At 60.2% G+C, this 20,373-nt stretch overlaps 6 protein-coding genes across 6 annotated transcripts; 5 read left to right on the top strand and 1 right to left on the bottom strand.

The window, feature by feature from the left end:
* The first annotated feature begins 20 nt into the window (after positions 1 to 20).
* SDRG_06494 (hypothetical protein) lies at positions 21 to 1,560 on the top strand. Its single transcript, XM_008612275.1, has one exon. The coding sequence runs from the start codon at positions 28 to 30 to the stop codon at positions 1,510 to 1,512; it is 1,485 nt and encodes a 494-aa protein (XP_008610497.1). The 5' UTR covers positions 21 to 27; the 3' UTR covers positions 1,513 to 1,560.
* A 421-nt stretch (positions 1,561 to 1,981) lies between these two features.
* Positions 1,982 to 2,434, top strand: SDRG_06493 (hypothetical protein; the record flags this gene model as incomplete). Its single annotated transcript, XM_008612274.1, has 1 exon — positions 1,982 to 2,434. The coding sequence occupies one exon, from the start codon at positions 1,982 to 1,984 to the stop codon at positions 2,432 to 2,434; it is 453 nt and encodes a 150-aa protein (XP_008610496.1).
* A 205-nt stretch (positions 2,435 to 2,639) lies between these two features.
* Positions 2,640 to 4,718, top strand: SDRG_06492 (hypothetical protein; the record flags this gene model as incomplete). Its single annotated transcript, XM_008612273.1, has 9 exons — positions 2,640 to 3,300; positions 3,346 to 3,542; positions 3,590 to 3,654; positions 3,708 to 3,879; positions 3,929 to 4,078; positions 4,125 to 4,206; positions 4,255 to 4,424; positions 4,477 to 4,600; positions 4,642 to 4,718. The coding sequence occupies 9 exons, from the start codon at positions 2,640 to 2,642 to the stop codon at positions 4,716 to 4,718; spliced, it is 1,698 nt and encodes a 565-aa protein (XP_008610495.1).
* Positions 4,719 to 6,058: 1,340 nt separating this feature from the next.
* SDRG_06491 (hypothetical protein) lies at positions 6,059 to 13,974 on the top strand. Its single transcript, XM_008612272.1, has one exon. The coding sequence runs from the start codon at positions 6,085 to 6,087 to the stop codon at positions 13,924 to 13,926; it is 7,842 nt and encodes a 2,613-aa protein (XP_008610494.1). The 5' UTR covers positions 6,059 to 6,084; the 3' UTR covers positions 13,927 to 13,974.
* Positions 13,975 to 14,911: 937 nt separating this feature from the next.
* On the top strand, positions 14,912 to 17,556 carry SDRG_06490 (hypothetical protein). Its single transcript, XM_008612271.1, has 3 exons — positions 14,912 to 15,325; positions 15,370 to 16,334; positions 16,384 to 17,556. The coding sequence occupies exons 1-3, from the start codon at positions 14,945 to 14,947 to the stop codon at positions 17,423 to 17,425; spliced, it is 2,388 nt and encodes a 795-aa protein (XP_008610493.1). The 5' UTR covers positions 14,912 to 14,944; the 3' UTR covers positions 17,426 to 17,556.
* SDRG_06489 (hypothetical protein) lies at positions 17,540 to 19,426 on the bottom strand. The gene has a single exon (XM_008612270.1). It carries the CDS (start codon positions 19,144 to 19,146, stop codon positions 17,581 to 17,583), a length of 1,566 nt encoding a protein of 521 aa, XP_008610492.1. The 5' UTR covers positions 19,147 to 19,426; the 3' UTR covers positions 17,540 to 17,580.
* Positions 19,427 to 20,373: the final 947 nt, after the last annotated feature.

The raw sequence follows: 20,373 nt of genomic DNA, 5'->3' as shown, positions 1-20,373 counted from the left end.
CAAACGGCAAAAGCTGCCTTTCTCGCAATGGCGCAGCGGCTGTGTCCGAGTCGACCTACGGTGCTTGATGTCGATGGCGTGCCCGTCGCCATTCTCCAGTACACGTCGGAAGCCAATGATGTTGTCTCGTTTGTACGCGCGCTGCCGCTAGCCATGCGCACGCCAGCGCTGACCGTGCTCCTCGAGTTGTTGGCAATGTCGCGTGGCGCCAAGCACTGGCCTACACCACGACTCTACAGCGCTACCTACGACGAGATCGACTGCATCGGCGCCGCCATCTCGCTTTTCAACTCTGCTTGCATCAACGGTTTCTGCTTGAGCAAACACTGGCCAGCAAGTGGCGACCCTGCCTTCCGGCTGCCCTTCTGCGGCTTTGTTGCGATGTGGGCCGCCAAGATGACGTCCGTCGACATGAGTGACCTCAAATACCCCACCTATCGTGACGAGTTTTGCCGCATGCTGGCCCGTTGTACGAGCCTCAAGCGCGCGTGCATTCCGACCGAGGTCGATCTTCTCGAGGCCGTGACATCGTCCGCGCACAGCGTGGCAGAGCTCTCTCTCGCCCCGCCCGACAATTCGGAGAATTTTCCACCGCGCGCCGTCGCGGCGTTGCAGCGCTGGCTAGCGTCTGGCCATGTGCGCCGCTTGAAACTTGCTAAATTCAGCGGCCCGACTGACGCTGGTTTGGCGCGGGCGCTTGCGACATCACCGACATTAGCAAGCTTGTGTTTGAGCGAATGCAACGTGGTTCTCGACTCGATCATCGCCCACGGCGGCGTGTTGACGTCTATTACGGAGCTGGATCTGACGACAAATACGGGGAACCTCGTGCCACGTCTTCTGCCGCTGCTTCCTTTGTCCAAGCTAAGATCCCTCTCTCTCCAGTGCCTTGACCGCATGGACCTTGGAAACTGCCTCATCCCTGCACTACCGCACTTGTCGGCGCTTGAGAACCTCGCCCTCGATATGGTGAAACTCGGAGACGCCGACGTGCAATTGAGCTCCGTACCGTCGGCACTTCGCACCCTCAAGTTGGACTACGTCGACGTGTCAGCATCGAGTCTGATCGCACTTCTCGACTGGGCCTCGCGCTCAACGCATCTCGAGTCCGTCGCCGCGATGCGCAGCGGGTGTTTTGGCGCCAACCATGACAGCGCGGTTGACACGCTCACACGATGTGTCCAAGCCGGTGCACGCCGTGTACAATTCGTCAACTGCGACATCGACACGCGCGGCGCATCGGCGTTGGCCAAGGCGCTACGCAAGACACACGCGAGCGTGCCTCTCGAGCTAGATCTCACAAAGAACCCGTTTCGCCTCGGTGCCACGCAAGCGCTCTTGAAGGCCCTTGCGACGTGCACCAACGTGTCAATTCAGCTACCGAGCGCGTGCCACTCGTTCGTAGACGGGGATCAGTCGTACGTCGCGAAAGCCAAGGCCGGCGGCGTCACCATCGAGCTTCGCGGGTGGGAGGTGTTCATCTGCAGCCGCACCGAAGCCACACGTGCCTAATTTCGAGGTCATTTTCCCATCTCCAATATACACATACCTGTATCTCGGCTGCCTTGCGTTGCGTGTAATTGCTGGCGCCATCTCCCAAGCAATAGCTCTAGTTTCTAGGCAAGGACAATGATAAATTGGTTCGTTATGCGCGTGCTCAGTACAATGCGACGAACATACTAGTATGCAGAGCACGTCAACAATTGCACCCGTCATGTGATCTACTCGCTGCATGAGGTCCAAGGGACTCTTGAATGACTGTCTAGCGCTTTATGGGCTCGTTCGCTGATGGCTTTCACCACAGTGCTCGCCTTTGCAAGGCTGTTGGCCGCCAACGTGGCACCCTTTTTGCTATCAATAGAATACCGGCGGGCCAATCCCACATCGCCCTCTATCTTCGACTGCCGTTGATGGCGTTGCGATCCGACGTCTTGGCTTGCGCCAAAGTGCAGTAGAATTCAAATCCTCCTTTCCATCCCGCATGGTCCCGCTCACAGAGATCATCGTCTCGGCGTGTTTGATCGTGAGCATCTTCATCTTTGGCCTCGTCATCGACCTCGAGGCACAACGCCGCATCCAAGACCTGCAACAAGCACACCCAACGCACAACGCCAGCGCACATGGTCTGCCCGCGTGGCCGAGCACGCTGCCACAAGAGGCCTCGTCCGCGTGCTTGTGGCAACAGCCCGCTAAACCCACCATGGACGGCGTCCGGAAGATAGAATTTCCCGGCAGTTTGTACTTCCGCAGCATTTGTGAAACCGGATCGGACGCGCCGTCGCTGACGCTGAAGGCCAAGTCCATCAGCTGCCGCCTCTGGCAGCAACTGGAAGCGTACTTGGAAGAGCAGTTTGTGACCAAGATCCAGCCAATGCGAGGCCAGCCCAAGACAGTGTGCGTCCAGGCACCGGCATATCCGACCGAATATATTTAACGCATCTTGTCCTTGCTGCAAACCTTCCAAGTCACTGTGCAGTCTGTCCATGCAGGGCCAAGCAAGATTTTGCAGCACAGATATTGTGCTGGTTGCAGCTACATCTGTCGCGCGCTCTCCGATTGGCCTGTTTCATTTTGCCCAATCTTTCGAATTAAATTTTTTCCTCTGGACGTCATCCTCCGCGCCATCGTCATTTCGAAGGATGCTGCGACTGGAACAGCTCGCCGTGACGCTCTTGGCGCTCACTTCGAGCGCGACAGCGTGGCGCCGCCTTGAGCGCGCCCACGAGGCAGACACAATGGAGCTGCGCATTCAGCTGCAGGCCGAAGCCGACCTCGCAGCGCAGCTCGCGGCCATCTCGGATGTCACGTCGGCCACGTACGGCCGGTACCTCTCGAACCTGGACACGGCGGCGCGGCCAAGTGACGCCGCGGCCGCCGCGATGCAAGCCTTACTAAGCAAGTACAACCCCGTCGTGAGCCGCGCGGGCGACCTCTGGCGCGTGACGCTGCCGGTCGCGGACGTCGAAACCCTCTTTGACACCAAAGTGCACGCCTACAGCCTCGAGACGCGTCGTATCTTGCGCGCTTCAAATGGCGTCGTGATGCCCAAAAGCATTGCAGCACACGTTGTTCTCATTGACGGCCTCGACCGCCTGCCACGAACCAAAGCTCGTGCGTCGCGCCGCCGGCTGCAGTACGGCGCCAACAATCCGCTCGCAAGCGTTGTTACGATCGAGACGCTCCAGGAGCAATATCACCTGCCCAAGGATCTCGACAGCAGCTACGACGGCAACGGCGTCGTCATTGGCACCTTCTTGGAAGAGACCTACATGGAGACAGACATCGAGTCGTACTTGGGCGGTATAGCGCGATCATCCCAGGTGCCGACTCACAATTTGTGCGTAGTGAACGGCCAAGCACCGCTTTCTGTGATGCCCGCCCAGCGCAATTGCATCGGGAACGGCACTGGCAAGACCGCGACAAGCGAAGCCTCGTTGGACGCGCAGCTCATCGCGGGGCTTACACGGAACAACGCCACAACGATCCTTTGCTACAACGATCTGCGCGTTCCTGACGAGCCCGCGTCAGACGCCAACCAAGAGGTACATCGATGGCATTCGATGGGCGTTTATAACCCGATATGGGCTAGCCTTTTCTTCGCTTCATGCGCGACGTCAACGCCCTTGAGCCAGCACCGAGCGTCGTCTCCATCAGGTAAGACAGCTAGTGCAATGTCGCAACGAGTTTACACTCATTTGGTCATATAGCTATGCTGACGACGAGTGTGCCCTGCCGCTATCCTATCGCAATGCCCTTGATCTCGAGTTCATCAAGGCCGGACTCCGGGGCACAACGATCGTCGTCGCGAGTGGCGACAATGGCGTCGTTGGCAGTTGGTACCTCGAGGATTTCGGCCCCAAGCTCTGCGCCAAGTACCAGGTAGTACCCCGTTGCGCACCCCGGCAACATGGGACCGTACACTCTTTAGCCAAGTTATCCGTCGTCGTCGCCGTACATCGTGTCGGTGGGTGCAACCGTCAACGTCGGCGGCAAGGAGACAGGCCTCTCGATCCGCAATGGTGGCGCCATCACGACCGGCGGTGGCTTTAGCGCCGACAGCCCGAGGCCCTCGTATCAGGTACCGTTCTCTGTCGCGTCGCGGGTCTCATCGCCAATGCGAAAAGGCCAGTGTCGTCGACGCTTACGTGGCACGCCATTCGCTCGACAAGCCGCGCTTCAACGTGAGCGGTCGCGCGTACCCGGACGGTGCGTCGTCGCACTTGACCATCGTGCTGAACGCATATTGTCTTCTAGTATCGGCGCTGGGGCACAGTATCGCGCTCTACATTGCTGGCTTCTACACATCCTGTGACGGCACGTCGGCGTCAGCGCCCATTGTTGCGGCCATTATCTCGCACCTCAACAAGTACCGATTGCGCACCGGTCGCCCCAAGCTCGGGTTTGTCAACCCGTACCTGTACAAGGTACTGTCTCGATGCGTCGATGATGGGTGGTCATCGGTGCCCATTTTTATAGCTCTACGAGGTGTGTCCGTTCATCTTTAACGACATTGTGGCGGGCGAGAACGGATGCGGCGCGCTCAACCAGCCCTGCTGCGACAATGGCTTCGCCGCCGGCTTTGGCTGGGACCCCATCGGAGGTGCGTCATCGTGAAATGCACGCAACGTCACGAGCATGTAGGCCTTGGGTCGATCAACTACCACGCCTTTGAGACCAACATGGAGGCGTGCGAGGCGCTCATGAAGATAACGCCGTGACGGGAAGAAGACGACGAATGCGATAGAGTGCGTTAAACACTGCGCATCACAGAGCTATGCTTTGCACCTTGATACACAAGTACGAATGCTCCCAAACTGCCGCCATGACGTGGCGCACGGAGGTGCTCGCATTCGATGCACTCGATCGATGCCATCGCAGGCAACAATGTACGACGGCATAAAATCTGGAGAGCGCGTTCGGAATGGAATGAAAAACGCGCCCGGTCGTGCAGCCGCCAAAGAGTGGGATGGGCTTTGCCGCGTCCTTGTCTACATCTGAGCTGATGAGCGTCGAGTGGCCCCAAGCAGCGAGATGTTGTCATCGACGAGGTGCGACTGGCGTGCATTTGTGGCCCTCCATTGCCCGCAGTGCACGTGTCCAGCAGCTTTGGCGATTGCCTGCGAATGGGAGCAGCACCACATGTGAGCTGACATGGGTTCGAACTCCAACGCCGACGTGATAGGTGTCGTGTCGCGTCAATGCAGCCCCACAGCCTCTCGGACGCCCGCCAAGTCAGCCAGAAGCGCAGCACCTCCAGGTTCCAGCAGCTCGTCATGCTACGTGCTACCGGTAGTGCTGCTGCTGCGAGCGATGAGCTGCGGCGAGGGGCTTTCGCACCTGGTGGCAGCCGAATTTCGCTGTGCCAGCTGGTTGCCGCCAAAAAAAGTACTCGACCTCTGGAAAACGATCATTTGACGGGTCCAGGGATGCACCGGTATAGTGTGCTAGTATAAATGTTGGCGCAGCACGATCGACAGGCGGAGCCTTGCGCGCGGACGACACTGTCTTGTGGAAAGCTGCAGTGACCACGGGAGTGAGCAGTGGCTTCTTCATCGCTATTGCTCGCGCGCGCAGTAGTAGTCTTGTTGCTTGGGTGCACGGCGTTTGTGGGATCGATGGTGCAGGTCCGACCAAGAAAGTCACACACTTCGTTCCGTTGGCGACCGGCCCCGCCCAACGTGGAGAAGGCTGCGTTGTACCGTTATGTATAAAGGCCCGCCCAGCATGCCCGTGTAGCGCGTCCCAGACCTGGCGAGCTGCGCGTCGATGACTTCACCTAGCCCTCGGCGTGAACAACTCGCCGGCGGAGAAGAAGGACACAACTGCACTTGTGGCCGCTTCCCATGAATGCGCGGCAAAGAGGCTTCGAGCCGCTCCCTCGATCTCTATGAGGTATAAACCATAGTCTCGTGTACGGTGCTGGACGAGCGCTCTTTAGCCTGACACGTCAGCGCTGTCAACGCACAGTTGCACAATTCACACTATTTTCATTCAACGGGTTGTATCAAATCTGGGAGGTTTCGCGTGGCCTTGACCGGCTGCGCCTATTCTCGCATTTCCGCGCTTGTCCGTTCTGCTAACCTCATGCAGTTCGACATGACGATGCTGTTCCTCGGGCTCACGACGATCCTCGTGTCCCTGTGCGTGATCCCGCCTCTCGCCAAGGTCACGATCGCCCCGCTCTTGGGCTCGGTCGTCGCCAAGGCCACCAAGGCGTACATCCACAGCTCCATCGAGCTCTTCTACAACCTCTGGACGGGCCTCATCTCGCTCGAGCGCATCGTGCTCCAAGCCTCGTTCCTCCACGATCTGCGCCTCTCGCTGCCGTTCCCGATTGAGCTCAGCCATGTGTCCATTGACGCGCTCCATGTGCAGCTCCCGAGCTTCTTTGGCGGGTCGGGACCCATGTGCTACAACATGTCGATCGAAATCGTCGGCGTCCGCGTGGCCGGTACGTTTGGCGTCAACTGCGAGCTTGACCGGGCGGCGTACCTCGAGCGGGTTGTCGCCAACAAGCTGGCGCTCGCGAATGGCATGACGCAGGCCGTGCAGACGTACCTCGCGCGGCTCGCATCGCCCAACGAAGCGCCGCCGCCGTCGACGTTCAAGTCGCGTCTCCTCCACTCGATCGCCGAGACAATCAAGATCTCGATCCGCGACGTCTCGATCGAGCTCATTGGCGAGAAGGACGCGGCGCCAACGACGCCCTTGACGATCACGCTTACCGAGCTCTCGCTGACGAGCGCGCCGACGAACGAAGAGGTGCAGATCAACCACCGTACGGTCGCGATGCGCAACTTTTACATTTGCCTCGAGAGCCAACGCGTGCTCGGCTTCCCGTCTCTGCTCGTCGACGTGACGATGCCGTACGTCTTTGAGGTCATGCTCTCGCCGCTGCCGCTCGACACGAAGAAGCTCGGGCTCTCGATCACGCTCGCAGACATGATGACGACGCTCTCGCCGCATTTGTATCTGACGCTCATCCGGTACTACATCCCGTACGTCAAGTATGGTCTCTTCCAAGAGTCGCTCAACCAGGCCGAGATGGCCGAGTGCATCCACCAGACTGCCGACGCTGAAGATGCGTACTGCCGCGCGTTCAAGTGGGACTTTGCTGCGCAAGCGCCGACGCCGGTCGATGCCGTGAATGACGTGGAGAAGATGGCGACCTTGGACCAGCTGCTTGCTCTGCGTGCCAAGGCGCTGCGCTGGACCGAGCATTTGGCACAAACCCACTTGATGCCGATCGAGCTCGTGACCAAAGTGCAAGCCGAGAACGCACCGTTTCGCGACAAGCACATTGTCGTCGCGCTCAACCGCTGGACCGTGCAGCTGCTGGACACGAAGGACAAGAAGTTGCCGGTCGCCGACAAGACGCCGGTGGGCGAGCCGACGCTCGCGGCCGAGTTTGCCATTGCGGGCGTCGACGTGCTCATGGAGCAGTGTACGACGGGCAATGTGGCCATGGACCTCCAGTACGCGATCCGCGACATCCAGCTGACAACCTTGACGCCGAGCATGGAGTGCCAGCGGTCGCAGCTGCTCTCGCACTCGTCCAACGAAAAGTTGTTGGACGGCCGCCTGCGCCAGACGTTTGCCGGCGGCATGGACCTCGACGTGACGTTTGAGAAGCTCGCCGTTTTTGCCGCCAAGGAGCCGCTGCAGGAATTTCTCTTGTACGTCGACCGTCTCCAGCTGACGGCGCAAGCGTACATGGCCGAGCAACTGCCGGCGCCGGCGCAGACGACCGCAACGACAACGACGACAGCGGTCGTGGTCCACGACACGTCGTCGTCGTCCAAGCTCAACCTCTCGAACGTCGGGCCGTGCTCGCTCCTCAAGGGCGCAACGATGAACATTGCGGTTCGCGTCGCGGACGTGAGCGTCTTTTTGATCCCGCCGGCCGTCGAGTCAACGGGTGCGCTCTTGGAGCTCACCATGACGACGGAGCTCGCCGTAAAGAGCTCACTGGACGCCGAGTCGATGCAGCTTGTGCTCTCGGAGGCCGCGCTGCTGCCGCGCTTGTACCAGGCGCCGACGGACAAGAGCGGGTTCCCGACCATCTTTTCGCCGCAAACCTCGCTGCCGCAGTCGCTCTTGGCGCCGCTCCGCATTGCCAACGGGTACGAGCTGGCGCGGACCGCGTCGGGCGACTTCGCGCAAACGCTGTCCGTGTCGGTCTCGGACATTACGCTGTCGTTTTCGCAGCTCAACTTTGCCATGTTTCTGAGCAGCGTCACGAGTCTGAGCACGATCCAGACGACGACCGACGACCAGATGAAGAAGCGCCGCGTCGCGCAGGAAGTCGCGCAGGAGGCTGAAATGGCGCTGCAGATCAAGCAGCGCCTCGACGTGGCGCAGGCGCAGTTTGAAGAGATTGACGTCGACCACACGAAGTCCATTGAGCTGGACGAGCTCGAGATGCTGCTGGCGCACGCGATCGTGGACCAGAAGCTGCTCACGCGTGAACTCCGCGAGCTCACGGCCACGGTCTTCAACACAATCGACAAGGACGGCAGCGGTACGATCGACTTTGACGAGTTCCGCCACTACCTCTTGGAAACCATGAACGTCGACCATTTGCGCGGCTACGTCGACCTCTACGCGTGCGAGTACGACGCGCTCAACGTGCTCGAAACGCTCTTTGGCCCGTTCTCCAAGTCGACGCCATCCGACTGGTTTTTCTTTTTGACGTCCCGCGCCGCGTCCGACCCGCTCGATGCGTTTTGGAGCTTGTACCAAGCGGAAATGGGCGCGACACGAACGTCGCGGGTTGGCCAGTCGCCCGCCCTCTTGCAGCGCAAGCTTGTGCGCCTCTTGCAGCACCACGAGGCGGCGCACGCAGTCTGGGACGCGCTCGTCGTTCCGAATTTGGCGACCTCGGACGAGAACCGCGACATTGACTTGGCGTGGACGGTCAACGACGACACGGCGTGCGGCGGGATCGTCGAGTTTGAGTCGGCGGCCAAGATGATTCTCAACCAGAGCGCCGAGCCGACGATCGAGGTGGTCGAAACCAAACCGGCGCCGACCATGGCCGGTGTCTCGCTGCGAGTGCGCAGTGACATCAAGCTCGGCGCGTTCCACGTCGTGCTGCTCGATGACAAGCTGCCGTCGACGGCGTGCCGCGCCGACCTTGTTGTCGACGAATTGACGTGCTCGGTCGCGCTCTCGGCTGCGATTGGCCCGAATGTCTATGACGTCAACGCGCAAGCCTCCGAATGGGCCATGACGCTCGGTCTCCAGGTCGCAGCGTCGTGCTACAGTGACCTCTCGGGGCAAATGGAGCACAGTATCGAGCCGTGGGTGTGTCTGGTCGGCGTCAACAGCGCGGCGGGCGTCGAGGGCGTCCGCGTCTGGCTCGAAGCCGAGAAGCGCTTCCAGATCAACGTGTCGTCGTCGCTGCTCGAGGTGCTGGCGATCTTGCCCGAGATTATGTCGGGCGAGCACGTAGTCGAGCCCGATGCGCCCAAGGTCGTGTACCGGCCGGACGAGCCGCCGTTCCACGTCACCAACTTGACGGGTGTGCCGCTCATCTTTGGCAATGGCGACGATCAAATTACCTTGGAGCCGCGCTCGGTGCAGGCGCTGAAAAGCGTGGATGTCGCCAACTGCCGAGTCGAAATCCCGTCCTGGGGCGCGCTCACGGACGTGGCGTTGCCTGCGTTTGGCCCGAAAGAGCTCGTCGTCAAGGACAGTGCTGGCGCTCACTTTATCACGCTCAATGCGATCTGCCGCCTCGAAGACCCGAAAGACGCCAGCGTCGTCTTCAAGTCGAACATTGTCATCTCGAACAAGAGCTCGCTCGACATGGAGATGCAGAGCCTTGTGCACCTGGCGGGGTTTACATCGCTTAACGACAAGGTGACGACGCTCGAGAGCGCGACGTCGCTGTCGCTGCCCATCTCGGTGTTTATGGGCGACACGGAAGTCTACTTGCGCAGCGCCAACAGCAAGAGCTGGCACGTCAACATCAAGCTCACGAACGACATGCTCCTCGACGCCCAAAAGCCCGAGCTCAACAAGACCGAGTCGAGCATGAACTCGTTTGTGCGAAAGGGTACGATCGTGCCGCTGCACCAAAAGCACAAGGCGTCGAAGCTCGTCAAGCAGCTCACGCCCAGCATCCTCCTCTACCGCCACGTGCTCACGGACAACACGGTGCAGTGGGAGCTGTCGGTGCTGCCGTCGTTTGTGATTCACAATGCGCTGCCGTACACGATCGAGTATCGGTTTTTGGAGTACCGCGCGACACCCGGCGCCGGCCGCATGGACATGAACGGAATTCAAACGCTCCTCGAAGCGAGCTCGGTCCACGGCGAGGTGGCGTCTGGCGCGACCGGTGAAGTCGAAGGGCTCTCATCGCAGACTCCCGGGTACATGGCGTTCCGGCTGCGCAACGGCGCGGCGACGTCGATGTGGTCCAAGCCGCTGCTCATGGCGATCCATGCGACGGTCGACCTCTTTACGACGGCGCCTGAAAAGTACGAGCTCGAGCCGAATCTGAGCGTGAGCTTTGAGCGCGCGACGATGCCCGGGCAGCCGCGCGTGGTCAAGTTTTCCGTGCCCTTTTGGATCGTCAACAAGACGGGCCTCGACCTCTCGTACAAGCTGCCGGACGCGGACGCGGCGTCGGGCGCGGTCGACGAAGTGACGGTCCACCCGGCTTTTGCGACGCCCATCATGGTGCACGCGCCCAAGGCCCGCATGAGCTTCCGGGCCAACGCGCCGTCGACGTCGACGCCACCGTCATGGACGCCGCTCGTGACGGACGACGTGGTGCCGCCGATGTTTCATCAGCTTAGTGCGGCGGCCGCGTGGTCGGAGCCCATGAACGCGTCGGCCGTGCAGACAAGCGGCGAAGTCTACAGCAGCGGGCACGTGCTCGGCGTCGACATTACGGGGCTTGAAGGGCTCTTTGCCGACTCGATTGCGATCGCGCTGAGCCCGCGCTACGTGGTGCAAAACCACACGCCGTACGACATTCAAGTGCGCGCGTTTGCGACGCCGGCGACCGACCATCTGAACGAGCTCGCGGCCGTCAGCAACTGCCCGACGTACGACCTCGCGTCGCATTCGAACGGGGTCTTGTATGCGTTTGAGCCGCTCTCGAAGGACCCGCTCGTCAAGTGCCAAAAGTACTTTAGCATGGCGCTGTCGGGGTCGACGGTCTGGTCGTCAATTCTTGCGGTCAACGCGGTCGGCGACGTGTACTTTCCGCTCGAGTGCACGATCCGCAAGCGCGGCTTTATCGTGAAAGCGAGCATCCAGCTGCTGGGCACGCACCTCTTTGTCGTGCTCACGGACGCGTCGTCGTACCCGCCGTACGGCGTCGAAAACTACACGATGCACCCAGTGACCTTGCGCCAGGGCAGCAACCTCGCCAAGCAAACGACCGAGCTCGCGCGCGCTGAGCGCCTCGCGTTTGCGTGGGACCAGGCGTACGTGGCCGACCACAAGCTGGACGTGACGATTCAAGGCCAAAAGTTCACGGTCGACATTGACTCGGTCGGGCCCGTCAAGACGTCGGACCTCTCGCTGCTCAAGCTCATGGACGGCCCCAAAAAGTTTGTCCTCGAGGTCGTGCCCGTCGGCAGCGCGCGCGTGCTGCGCATCGTCGACGCCCGATCCAAGCACCTCGACAAGCTCCGCAGCGCCAAGACGAGCTTGGAAGGCCAGGCGCGCGCGGTCGCGGCGTCCTTGTACACGACGGCGCTCGACATGCGCCTTGCCGGGTTTGGCGTCAGCTTTATGGACGCGCTGCCGCAGGAAGTGCTGTACCTCTCGATGGACGACGTGCGCGTGCAGAGCGCGCCGCAGTCGCTCGAGTGGGACATTTCGATTTTCAACCTCCAAGTCGACAATATGCTCGCGAACGCCAAGTTCCCGGTCATCCTCGCGCCCGTCGACAGCGGCTACAACAGCGGTTCGGTGACGCCCGTGCCTTTTTTCAAGCTCGTGCTCGAGACGCTTGGCGACAATGGCAGCCTCTTCAAGGTCATGGACGTGGCCGTGCAGCCGGCCTACATCCGCGTCGACATTGACTATCTCTTCAAGCTCCTCGGGCTGCTCGAACCGCTCTTGGCGTCCGAGACGGCGCTCCAGTCGCAGCTGGAGCTCGCGCTCGAGCTTTACAGCAAGCCGATGCCGTGCCCAGCACCGATCCGCAACTCGCAGCTCTTGTATTTCGAGGCGTTCTCGGTGCGCGAGACGCAGTTTAAGCTCGAGTGCATCATCCAGAAGGAAGACATTGCGCGCTCCAAGGCCATGGCACACTCACGCTCGTGGCTCGTCAACGCGCTCATGCAGCTCATTGGCATTGTCGGCTCCAAGCTCAGCGGGTCGCCGTCGTTTAGCTTTAGCGCGATCACAAAGCGCCACTGCTTTACGACGAAAGACCGCCTCGTGTCGCAGCTCGTGCAAACCTACTCGCGCGACGTGGTCATGCAGGCGTACAAGCTCGTGGGCTCGATCGACATGCTGGGCAACCCGGTGGGGCTCGTGGAAGACCTCGGGTCGGGCTTAAAGGCCTTTCTCAAGGTGACGACCAACGAGGTCTTGGGCGACTCGCAAACGCGCGGCGAAGGCGTCAAGATTCTCGGCAAGACGGTCGCCAAGACGGGCACGGGCGCGCTCGCCAAGTTTACTGGCAGCCTCGACAAGCTCATGGACGAGGTCTCGGACGTGGCCGACACGCCCCACGACAAGGACGAGCGCGACGCGAACGAGTCGACGTCAGTGGTCGACGGCGGGCTCAAGTTTGCGAAAAACCTTGGTCTTGGCCTGACGGGCATCATCACCAAGCCGGTGGAAGGCGCCATGTCGGGCGGTGTCACGGGCTTCATGCAAGGCGCGGTGCAGGGCCTCGCGGGCGCGCCCGTCGTCCTGCTCAAGACGGTCACGTCGACCGCGCACACGCTGGCGACGGAAGCCTCCGAGACGCTCGAGGACGTTGTGCCGTTCCAGGGCCGGCGTCGCAAGGAGCGCCAGTTTGTCGACAAGGTGCTCGTTGTGCCCTCGAAGCAGCAGCCCTCGATGCTGCACGTTGAGATTCTCAGTGCGAGCGGCCTCGTCGCGTCATCCGGCCAGTGCAACCCGATCTGCTACGTGCTCTTGAACGACAAGGTGGTGTTCCAGACCAAGTGCCTCTTTGGTACGGCCAACCCCGAGTGGCGCGCGGCCAAGAACATTGAGCTCAAGACCGAGTCGGCGACTACGAACGTGACGTTCAAGGTCCGCGACTCGTTTACGGGCTTTGAGAGCACGATTGGGCAGTTGCGCATCCCGCTCAACCAGCTCATGATGGACTTTGACCAAGAGACGGGCAGCTCGCCGCTGAGCAAGTGGGTCCACTCGAACGTGGCCGACCTCAGCGCCATGTCGGTCGACCTCCCGCGCCTTGAAAAGGAGTACATGCTCTGGGGCAAGCCCAAGAAGGCGCGCGACGGCAAGCCGCCGTCGCTCCAAGTGCTCGTGACGGTCCTCGACCTCGTCAACTATGTGCCGCCCAAGACCATGTTTGGCTCGACGCCCAACCTGGCGCCGTACATTGGCGTTGAGCTCGGCGGCAAGAGCCAGAAGACGACGGCGCTCAAGGCGGCGTCAGCCAACATGAGCTGGAAGGAGACGCTGACGTTTGACTGGAAGGCGCCCGAGAAGCACAAGCAGATTTCGTTTACGCTCTTTGACAAGAGCATGCTCGTGGACGAGACACTCGGCAACGTGCTGCTTCCGCTGCGCCTCTCGGAGCCGCGCGTCGATATGCTCTTGGACATTCGCGTCAACGGCGTCGTGAACGGCCAGCTGCACGTCAAGACGGAGATCCTCGGCTTGCCGGACGACGACGACGCCGAGCCGAGCCCGATTGAAGGCGGCGCGACGAGCAAGACGGCCGGGAAGCTCAAGCTCCACGTGGCCTTTTCATAAGCGTGACCAAATTGCATACTAGTACACTACCGTGTTTTGCGTTGAGAAGTCTTTTGCTCGAGTTATCCGACAAAGAATGAGGAGCAGGGACAGCCATGGACGAGACCCAGGACGTTGCTGGCTTTGGCGACACAGTCTCGATTAGCAACATGCACCGAATACCATGGAACGCCAAAATAGTCGGGTTGCCTTCACCGTGTAGATTTCGTACTTTGTCGTTTGTCCGATTTCATCCGACAACCGACCGACTCTTTGGACGTCTGCTTTCTCGCAATGCCTCTGCGTGCGAAAGGGAGACCGCGTCGCACATGGCCCTTGGTGCGTCCAAAGTCGAACGTTCCCTCCGTCTTTGTCGCCCGTCCAGACTTCTGTCCATCGGCACAACTCGACTTGATTCCGACTTGGATCCCAATATTGTCTATCGACAGCATGCTTTGTCTTTGGCACAAAAGAAGCTTTGCATGGCCACCGACGCTTGCGCCAGTCCGACCCTCTTTGACTCAAAATGGCGCGCGTCGTTTGGATCCAGCGCGCCGCTGTGGCCAGCAAGAGCCATGGATCGAAGAGCGCGGAAGAAGAACGTCGTCTATCACCTTGCTGGATTCCACGTGCGTGCGTCTTCGAACGATGGTATACTACACGGTACGCGCTACCTCCTCGACATAAATGCCAACAAAATGTTTCGAGTGCTGTGGAAATCGAGCAGCGAGAGCCTTCGTGGACCGCAGCGGAGGTTGGAATTCCAGCGCACCACGTGGGCAGCGCGACCTGCGTTGCTGCCCTGCGACAGTGGCCATCATTTTTTATACTTGGTGTTTGTAAGGATGTCCCCCCGCCGAGAGCACCGCGTACCACAGTGAGCGCGACGGTGGAAGTGGCGTCACCTGGCGCCAAATATTGTATCATAATGAACCCAAGTGCACCGTCGCGGGTCACGTGTATCCGGATGGGCCCAGCACGGAGCCGGATCTTCTTAGTTTCGCATTTGCCGACGGCCAGCAGAAGCCCCAGCTCTCCCATGTGGTGGCGCCTCTTCCTCGTTCTCGGCGCGGCCATGGCCGAGGTGCAGGACGCGCCGACCAAGTCGGGCGTCAAGACATGGGTCGACGTCGAGACCCCCGAGTGGGCCTTGACCAAGACCACGTCGCGCGGCCACGAGTACGACCTTGTCATGTCGGACGAATTCAACAACGAGAACCGCAACTTCACCGCCGGTATGGACCACCTCTGGACCGCACTCAACCTGCCAGACGGCGTCAACAGCGCGATCGGGTATTATAGCCCCCACAACACGTACACGTCGAACGGCAAGTTCCTCATCCGCGTCGACGAAGGTACCGTGCCCATCCAGTATTGGGACCAATACTCGACCAAACCCGGCTGGGTCAACAAGAACATGGTGCGCTAGCTTGATCCTCGTATGTACAACTCACAGTTCCCTAGTATTACACGGGCGCGATGGTTCAGACATGGAACAAATTCTGCCTCCAAGGCGGCCTCATCGAGGTGCGCCTCCAGCTGCCAGGCGCATTGGACGCCGCGTCCGGCAACCCCAAGTACCCGCCGTACCAGCGCCTCGTCGAGAGCGACCGCGGCTTCTATCCGACGTGGCCTGGTATCTGGCTCATGGGCAACCTCGGGCGCGCGCTCTTTAGCGCATCGACGCGGCGCATGTGGCCGTGGACGTACAACGAATGCGACCCGCGCTACAAGGACATGCAGCGCATCTCGGCGTGCAACGCGACGCCGGGCCACGGCCTCAACCCGTTCCAGGGCCGCGGCGCGCCGGAAATTGACATTCTCGAGGGCGGCGGCAACGAAATCTCGTCGTCGATCCAGATTGGACCGGGCATGCCGTTCGACTACCGGCTCTACAACGCGGACGACGGCGGCTGCTTTTACGACAAGAAGTGCAAGTACACGGGCGCCAACATGGCCAACGTCCCGTCCGCGGCCTTCAAGCGACAGCACTGGTACCAAGGGCTGCGGTACGCGGCCAACAACAAGTGCGCGCCCAATGCCACGTACGGCCAGCAGTACAATTCGGTCTATCAGTCGGTGACGGCCAAGAAGATCACGACCAACACGTGCTTTTCGTCTCCGGGCGACCAGCAGGCTATTCCCGCGTCTTGCGACGTCAACGGCGACCTCGGGCTCATTGACGGTGTCGGTCCGACGCACTGGGGCGTGAACGAGAAGAGCACGTGCTTTGCCCAAGCGAACGGCTACAAGGGCGTGTACCTCTGCGACCCGGACAACCAGTATTACCGCTGCGAGTTTGCCCGGCCGGACGGCCGCGCCAAGACCAACCAGATGACGCCGTTCAACTATCAAATGGACGCGCTCTCGGCCAACTGGTTTACGACCCAAGAGGCGTACCGCGGCTACATGAACTACTCGCTCGAGTGGTGCGACACGAATTTGCTCCATTTTCCTCGCCTTGACAATATTCATTAGGGTGCTCGGCCCCAACGGCCACATTCGGTGGGCGCTCGACGACCAAGTGCTCTTCGAGATCCCGTCCCAGTCGATCCTCAACGTGCCGCAGGGCGGGAATGAAACCAACCCGGTCAAGCTCCCGATCGAAGAGCCCATGTACCTCATCTTCAACGTGGCGACGGCGCCGGCGTGGGGCACGATGCCACCGAACGCAGGGTACGGACCCTGCCGCGGCAACCAAACCGACCCGGGCTGGCTCTGGAAGAACAAGACCAACCGCGCGACGGTCGTCGCCGAGACCAAAATCTGCGATTCGTTCCCGATGTACTTGAGCGTCGACTATATTCGTGTGTGGCAAGACCTCCGCGGCCAAGAAGAGAATGGTAGCCACATTGGGTGCGACCCCGCCAGTCACCCGACGAGCACGTGGATTCTCGACAACATTGGCGACTACTCGGACGCCAACAACTCGGTCATTGATGTGGCCGGCGGGGCGACCTGCAACTCCGATGACGACTGCACGCGTGCGTCCATGATGACGGGCATTTGCGTCAAGAACCGGTGCCAGTGCACGACGCTCTGGGGCGGTCCTCGCTGCACGTGGGTGGTCGACATTGAGCCCAACTGGGCGTTCCGGGCTCAAGCGTCGGCCAAGGGCTTTGGCCCGACCGTGCCGATCACGGTCTCGCTCCTCGCGCTCGTCATCCTTGCGATTGCCTTCATCCAGTACCGCCAGTCCAAGGGCCACTTTATGTTTTTCAGCAAGGTCCGCGGCCCGAGCACGCCCGTGACGCGCGCGTCGTCGGTTGCCAACGACGACGTCATGAGTACCGAAGAGCGCACTGTGCACCGCGCGATGCTCAACCAGAGCTCGCTGGACAATGCGTCTTTTCTCGACAGCCACGGCCACGTGCTCGACAGCAACCATGGCATGGACATTGGCCAGACCCGGTACGAGCTCGAGACGACGCCGAGCGAGGGCCACCACGTGCGCTTCAATGAAAAGGCGTTTGCGATCGACGCGTATGGCCGCAAGACGGCGCCGAGCACCATGATTTAAGCTGCGATACGCTACATAACACACATACAATAGAAGAAGACCATGTCGGGCGATCGACCAAGAGCTGGTGGTGCCAACTCGGACGCACTCACGATGCTCTTTGAAGTCAACACGTTGCTTTGATGATAGAAGGAGAAAGCATGTTGAGGCGAGGCTTAGCCCAAGGCGCTAAAGCGCTGGTAGACATTGTCGGTATTGTCCGAGAGATCCATCTTGACCTGGACGCAAAACACCGACGCCTTGGAGGCCGCGTCTTCGCTCGTGAGGTTGATCTCATAGTTGCCTTCCGGCGCAATCACCGGCAAGTTGAGCGAGAGCTTAATGTCCTTGAACGACCCTTCCTTGACCGGGCAGGCAAAGCCGTCCACGTCAATGTGGCCAATGCCGAGCGGCAGCGGAATGTGCGTGTGGCCGCACATGCTCCCGAAGTGCGAGTAGAGCAATTGGCCGCCGAGCTTGACCGAGATCGTCATGTGCGCAGAGTCGAACGCTTGCTTGACGTTGCCGTTGCCCACAAAGTGGATCGGCTTGCCGCGCTTGGGCGCCTTGGGCGAGACGCTCAGGTCGCTAAAAGTCGCGAGCTGCGACGACACGTCGCCACACTGCACAATCGTGACGCCCGAGCTCTTCTCAAGGAGCCATGCGTCCGCGGCGGGCGCATGGTGGACAACGGGCGCCGCCAGATCGTCGCTCGAGTCGTCGTTCTCGTGGTTGTCAGCGCCAATGATCGACGCCGTCGGGTAGCTCGGCACCATCGCGACACCGCACTGGCCCGTCTCGGGGCCAAACTCACGGGCGAGCTTGATGTAGCCCTTGTCGCCCCAGTCTGCACCCCATGAGTTCTTGACCTTCCAGTACTTCTTGCCGCCCTCTTCGCCGTACCCAACGACCAAGACACCGTGGTCGAGCTTCGTGCCGCAGCTCTTGTCAAAGACACCCGACTTGTAAAACTGAAACTCGGGCTGGTCGGCTTCAATGGCCACAGAGACAGGCTGCTTGGCGACCGCGGCCTTGAGCGCCTGCTCGTCGTTGGCCGGGACATCATGGAAGCCCGAGACCTTGGTAACCGGCTTGCACTTCTTGAGCGCGCACGTGCCTTCCTTGGCATGGTACGGGTAGTCTTCTTCCTTGCAGAGACCGCTGTGCGTCTTGATCCACTTGAAGGCATTGTCCATCAAGCCGCCGCTGCAGCCCATGTCACCATTGTGGTCGCAGTCGACCAGCTCCTGCTCCGAGACCGACACAAGCTGCTTGCTCGAGACAAAGGCCGCGCCTTCAATCGCACCCGTGGTCGAAAACGCCCAGCACGAGCCGCACATGCCCTGGTTCTTGACGGGCGTCACGCCGCCCTGCTCGACCCAGTCAATCTCGTTGGGCACGTCCGTCATGTTGACGGCCGGCGCCATGAGCGCGTACTTGGCGCGGCTCTGGATGTACGACGGCGACACGCGGAGGCCCGTGCGCAGCTTCTTAAACTCCTCAAAGGTCAAGTGCGAGTACTCGTTGTGGCCCATCGTGAAGCTCGAGCTCGCGTCCTTATTGTGGGCCTCGATGAGCTGGTCGTTGAGGATGAAGACCTCAAAGCGGTGGACCCACTCGAGCGGGTTGAGCTTGACCGCAAACTTCTTCATCCAGCTGAGGAACTTGGCCTCGTACGAGGCGTCGGCGCCTTGCGCGAGGAGGGCGGCGGTCACCGCCAGGGCCAGCACGTTGCACTTCATCTTGCGCGTCCTTCGGCGTCAATCTGCAAATGAAAAGGAACGAAGATCTTCTGTCAAAACCGAAACTCAGACCCAAGTCCGAATTTCATTTTTATTGGAATTTTGAAAAACGGATCCGAACGGGCCGGCGCACCTGCGCCTGTTTACCCTGAGCCCCGACACCCATGATCGCGACCCAGCTTGGCACAACGACGACTGCTGTAGCCAATGCTTGCATGGAACGCTAGCATGCGAGAGTCGAGTTGTGGCGTCGAGCGCGAAAAGAAGATTGTCTGGGACGTTTTATGCCTGTATCGCCGTGGCAGAAGTGAGGAATGATGGCCGAGACCACGCAAAGTTGAAGTAGCCGTGCCACTTTCTCTGCAATCCGCGTCTGCATACCGTACGGGTGAGCTGCTTGGCAGCAGTGACTTTGGAAGGCCAGCATGCGCAGGATGAAAAGACACGTAAATGCAGTCATTTATGTCTTCTAGCTTGCTTATTTATGTTTTCTAGCTTGCTGGAGAGCATATCTGCCATATCGTATGAGCAGAGCGGGTGAGGGGGATGATGGACCGAGCGACCACTGTTCAGCAACGGCCAAGAGAAGCCGCTTGCCACGATCTTTTATTACGGGCGATGGGGGCGCTTCCATTTTTTATTATATTACTGCATGTTCTCGGTCCGAAAGTCCTGATTTTAAACAGAAAGTCCTGGTTTCCCCGCACCGGCGTTGGTGACCGCTTGTTCTTGGACGCGCATCGGATTGGCCAAAAGGGGACCAATCGCAGCGCAACTTGAAGTTGCGTGAGAACGAGAAGATCTGCGTCGTGTCCCGACAGGCATGACGATCGAAGGCCCAAGGTAGACGCGGGATATGAAGGAGCTCCCAGCATCAACACTATAGAGCGAAGAGCAGGACAGCGTCCCGTCGCCATCGAGGTCGACAGCCACATCGCCAATACGGAGTCGGGAACGCTACAAGCAAGCCGGCTTCCATGCTATTCTCTGCAGGTACAATTTTTACCTACGCCAGCATGACGCCACGCAAGTGGTGTTCTCGAGGCGCGTTGTCCAATAAGCGCTGGCTGCGGGCGAAGGAAAGAGCTGCGTCGACAGAAGCCACGAGCCGACGGCAGCTGGGTCTATGGTAGGCGGGAGCAATGCATGCAAACGAGCTTGATACTATGTAGCCTCAGCATGTCTAGTGGCAACTAGCAGTGGCGGTTGTATCGTGGGTGTTGTGGT

Source organism: Saprolegnia diclina, assembly GCF_000281045.1.
Source record: "Saprolegnia diclina VS20 unplaced genomic scaffold supercont1.17, whole genome shotgun sequence".
Lineage (NCBI taxonomy): Eukaryota > Oomycota > Saprolegniomycetes > Saprolegniales > Saprolegniaceae > Saprolegnia > Saprolegnia diclina.
Note: the sequence above shows the minus strand (reverse complement) of the source record. Positions and strands in the feature narration are given on the sequence as shown.

What these genes read in the sequence shown, in the direction of transcription:
- SDRG_06494 (XM_008612275.1), top strand. Translation starts at nt 28, where the DNA reads ATGGCGCAGCGGCTGTGTCCGAGTCGACCTACGGTGCTTGATGTCGAT.
- SDRG_06491 (XM_008612272.1), top strand. Translation starts at nt 6,085, where the DNA reads ATGCAGTTCGACATGACGATGCTGTTCCTCGGGCTCACGACGATCCTC.
- SDRG_06490 (XM_008612271.1), top strand. Translation starts at nt 14,945, where the DNA reads ATGTGGTGGCGCCTCTTCCTCGTTCTCGGCGCGGCCATGGCCGAGGTG. An exon ending in GCTGGGTCAACAAGAACATG is followed by an intron (nt 15,326 to 15,369) that starts GTGCGCTAGCTT and finishes ACAGTTCCCTAG; the next exon opens with TATTACACGGGCGCGATGGT. An exon ending in ATGAACTACTCGCTCGAGTG is followed by an intron (nt 16,335 to 16,383) that starts GTGCGACACGAA and finishes AATATTCATTAG; the next exon opens with GGTGCTCGGCCCCAACGGCC.
- SDRG_06489 (XM_008612270.1), bottom strand. Translation starts at nt 19,146, where the DNA reads ATGAAGTGCAACGTGCTGGCCCTGGCGGTGACCGCCGCCCTCCTCGCG.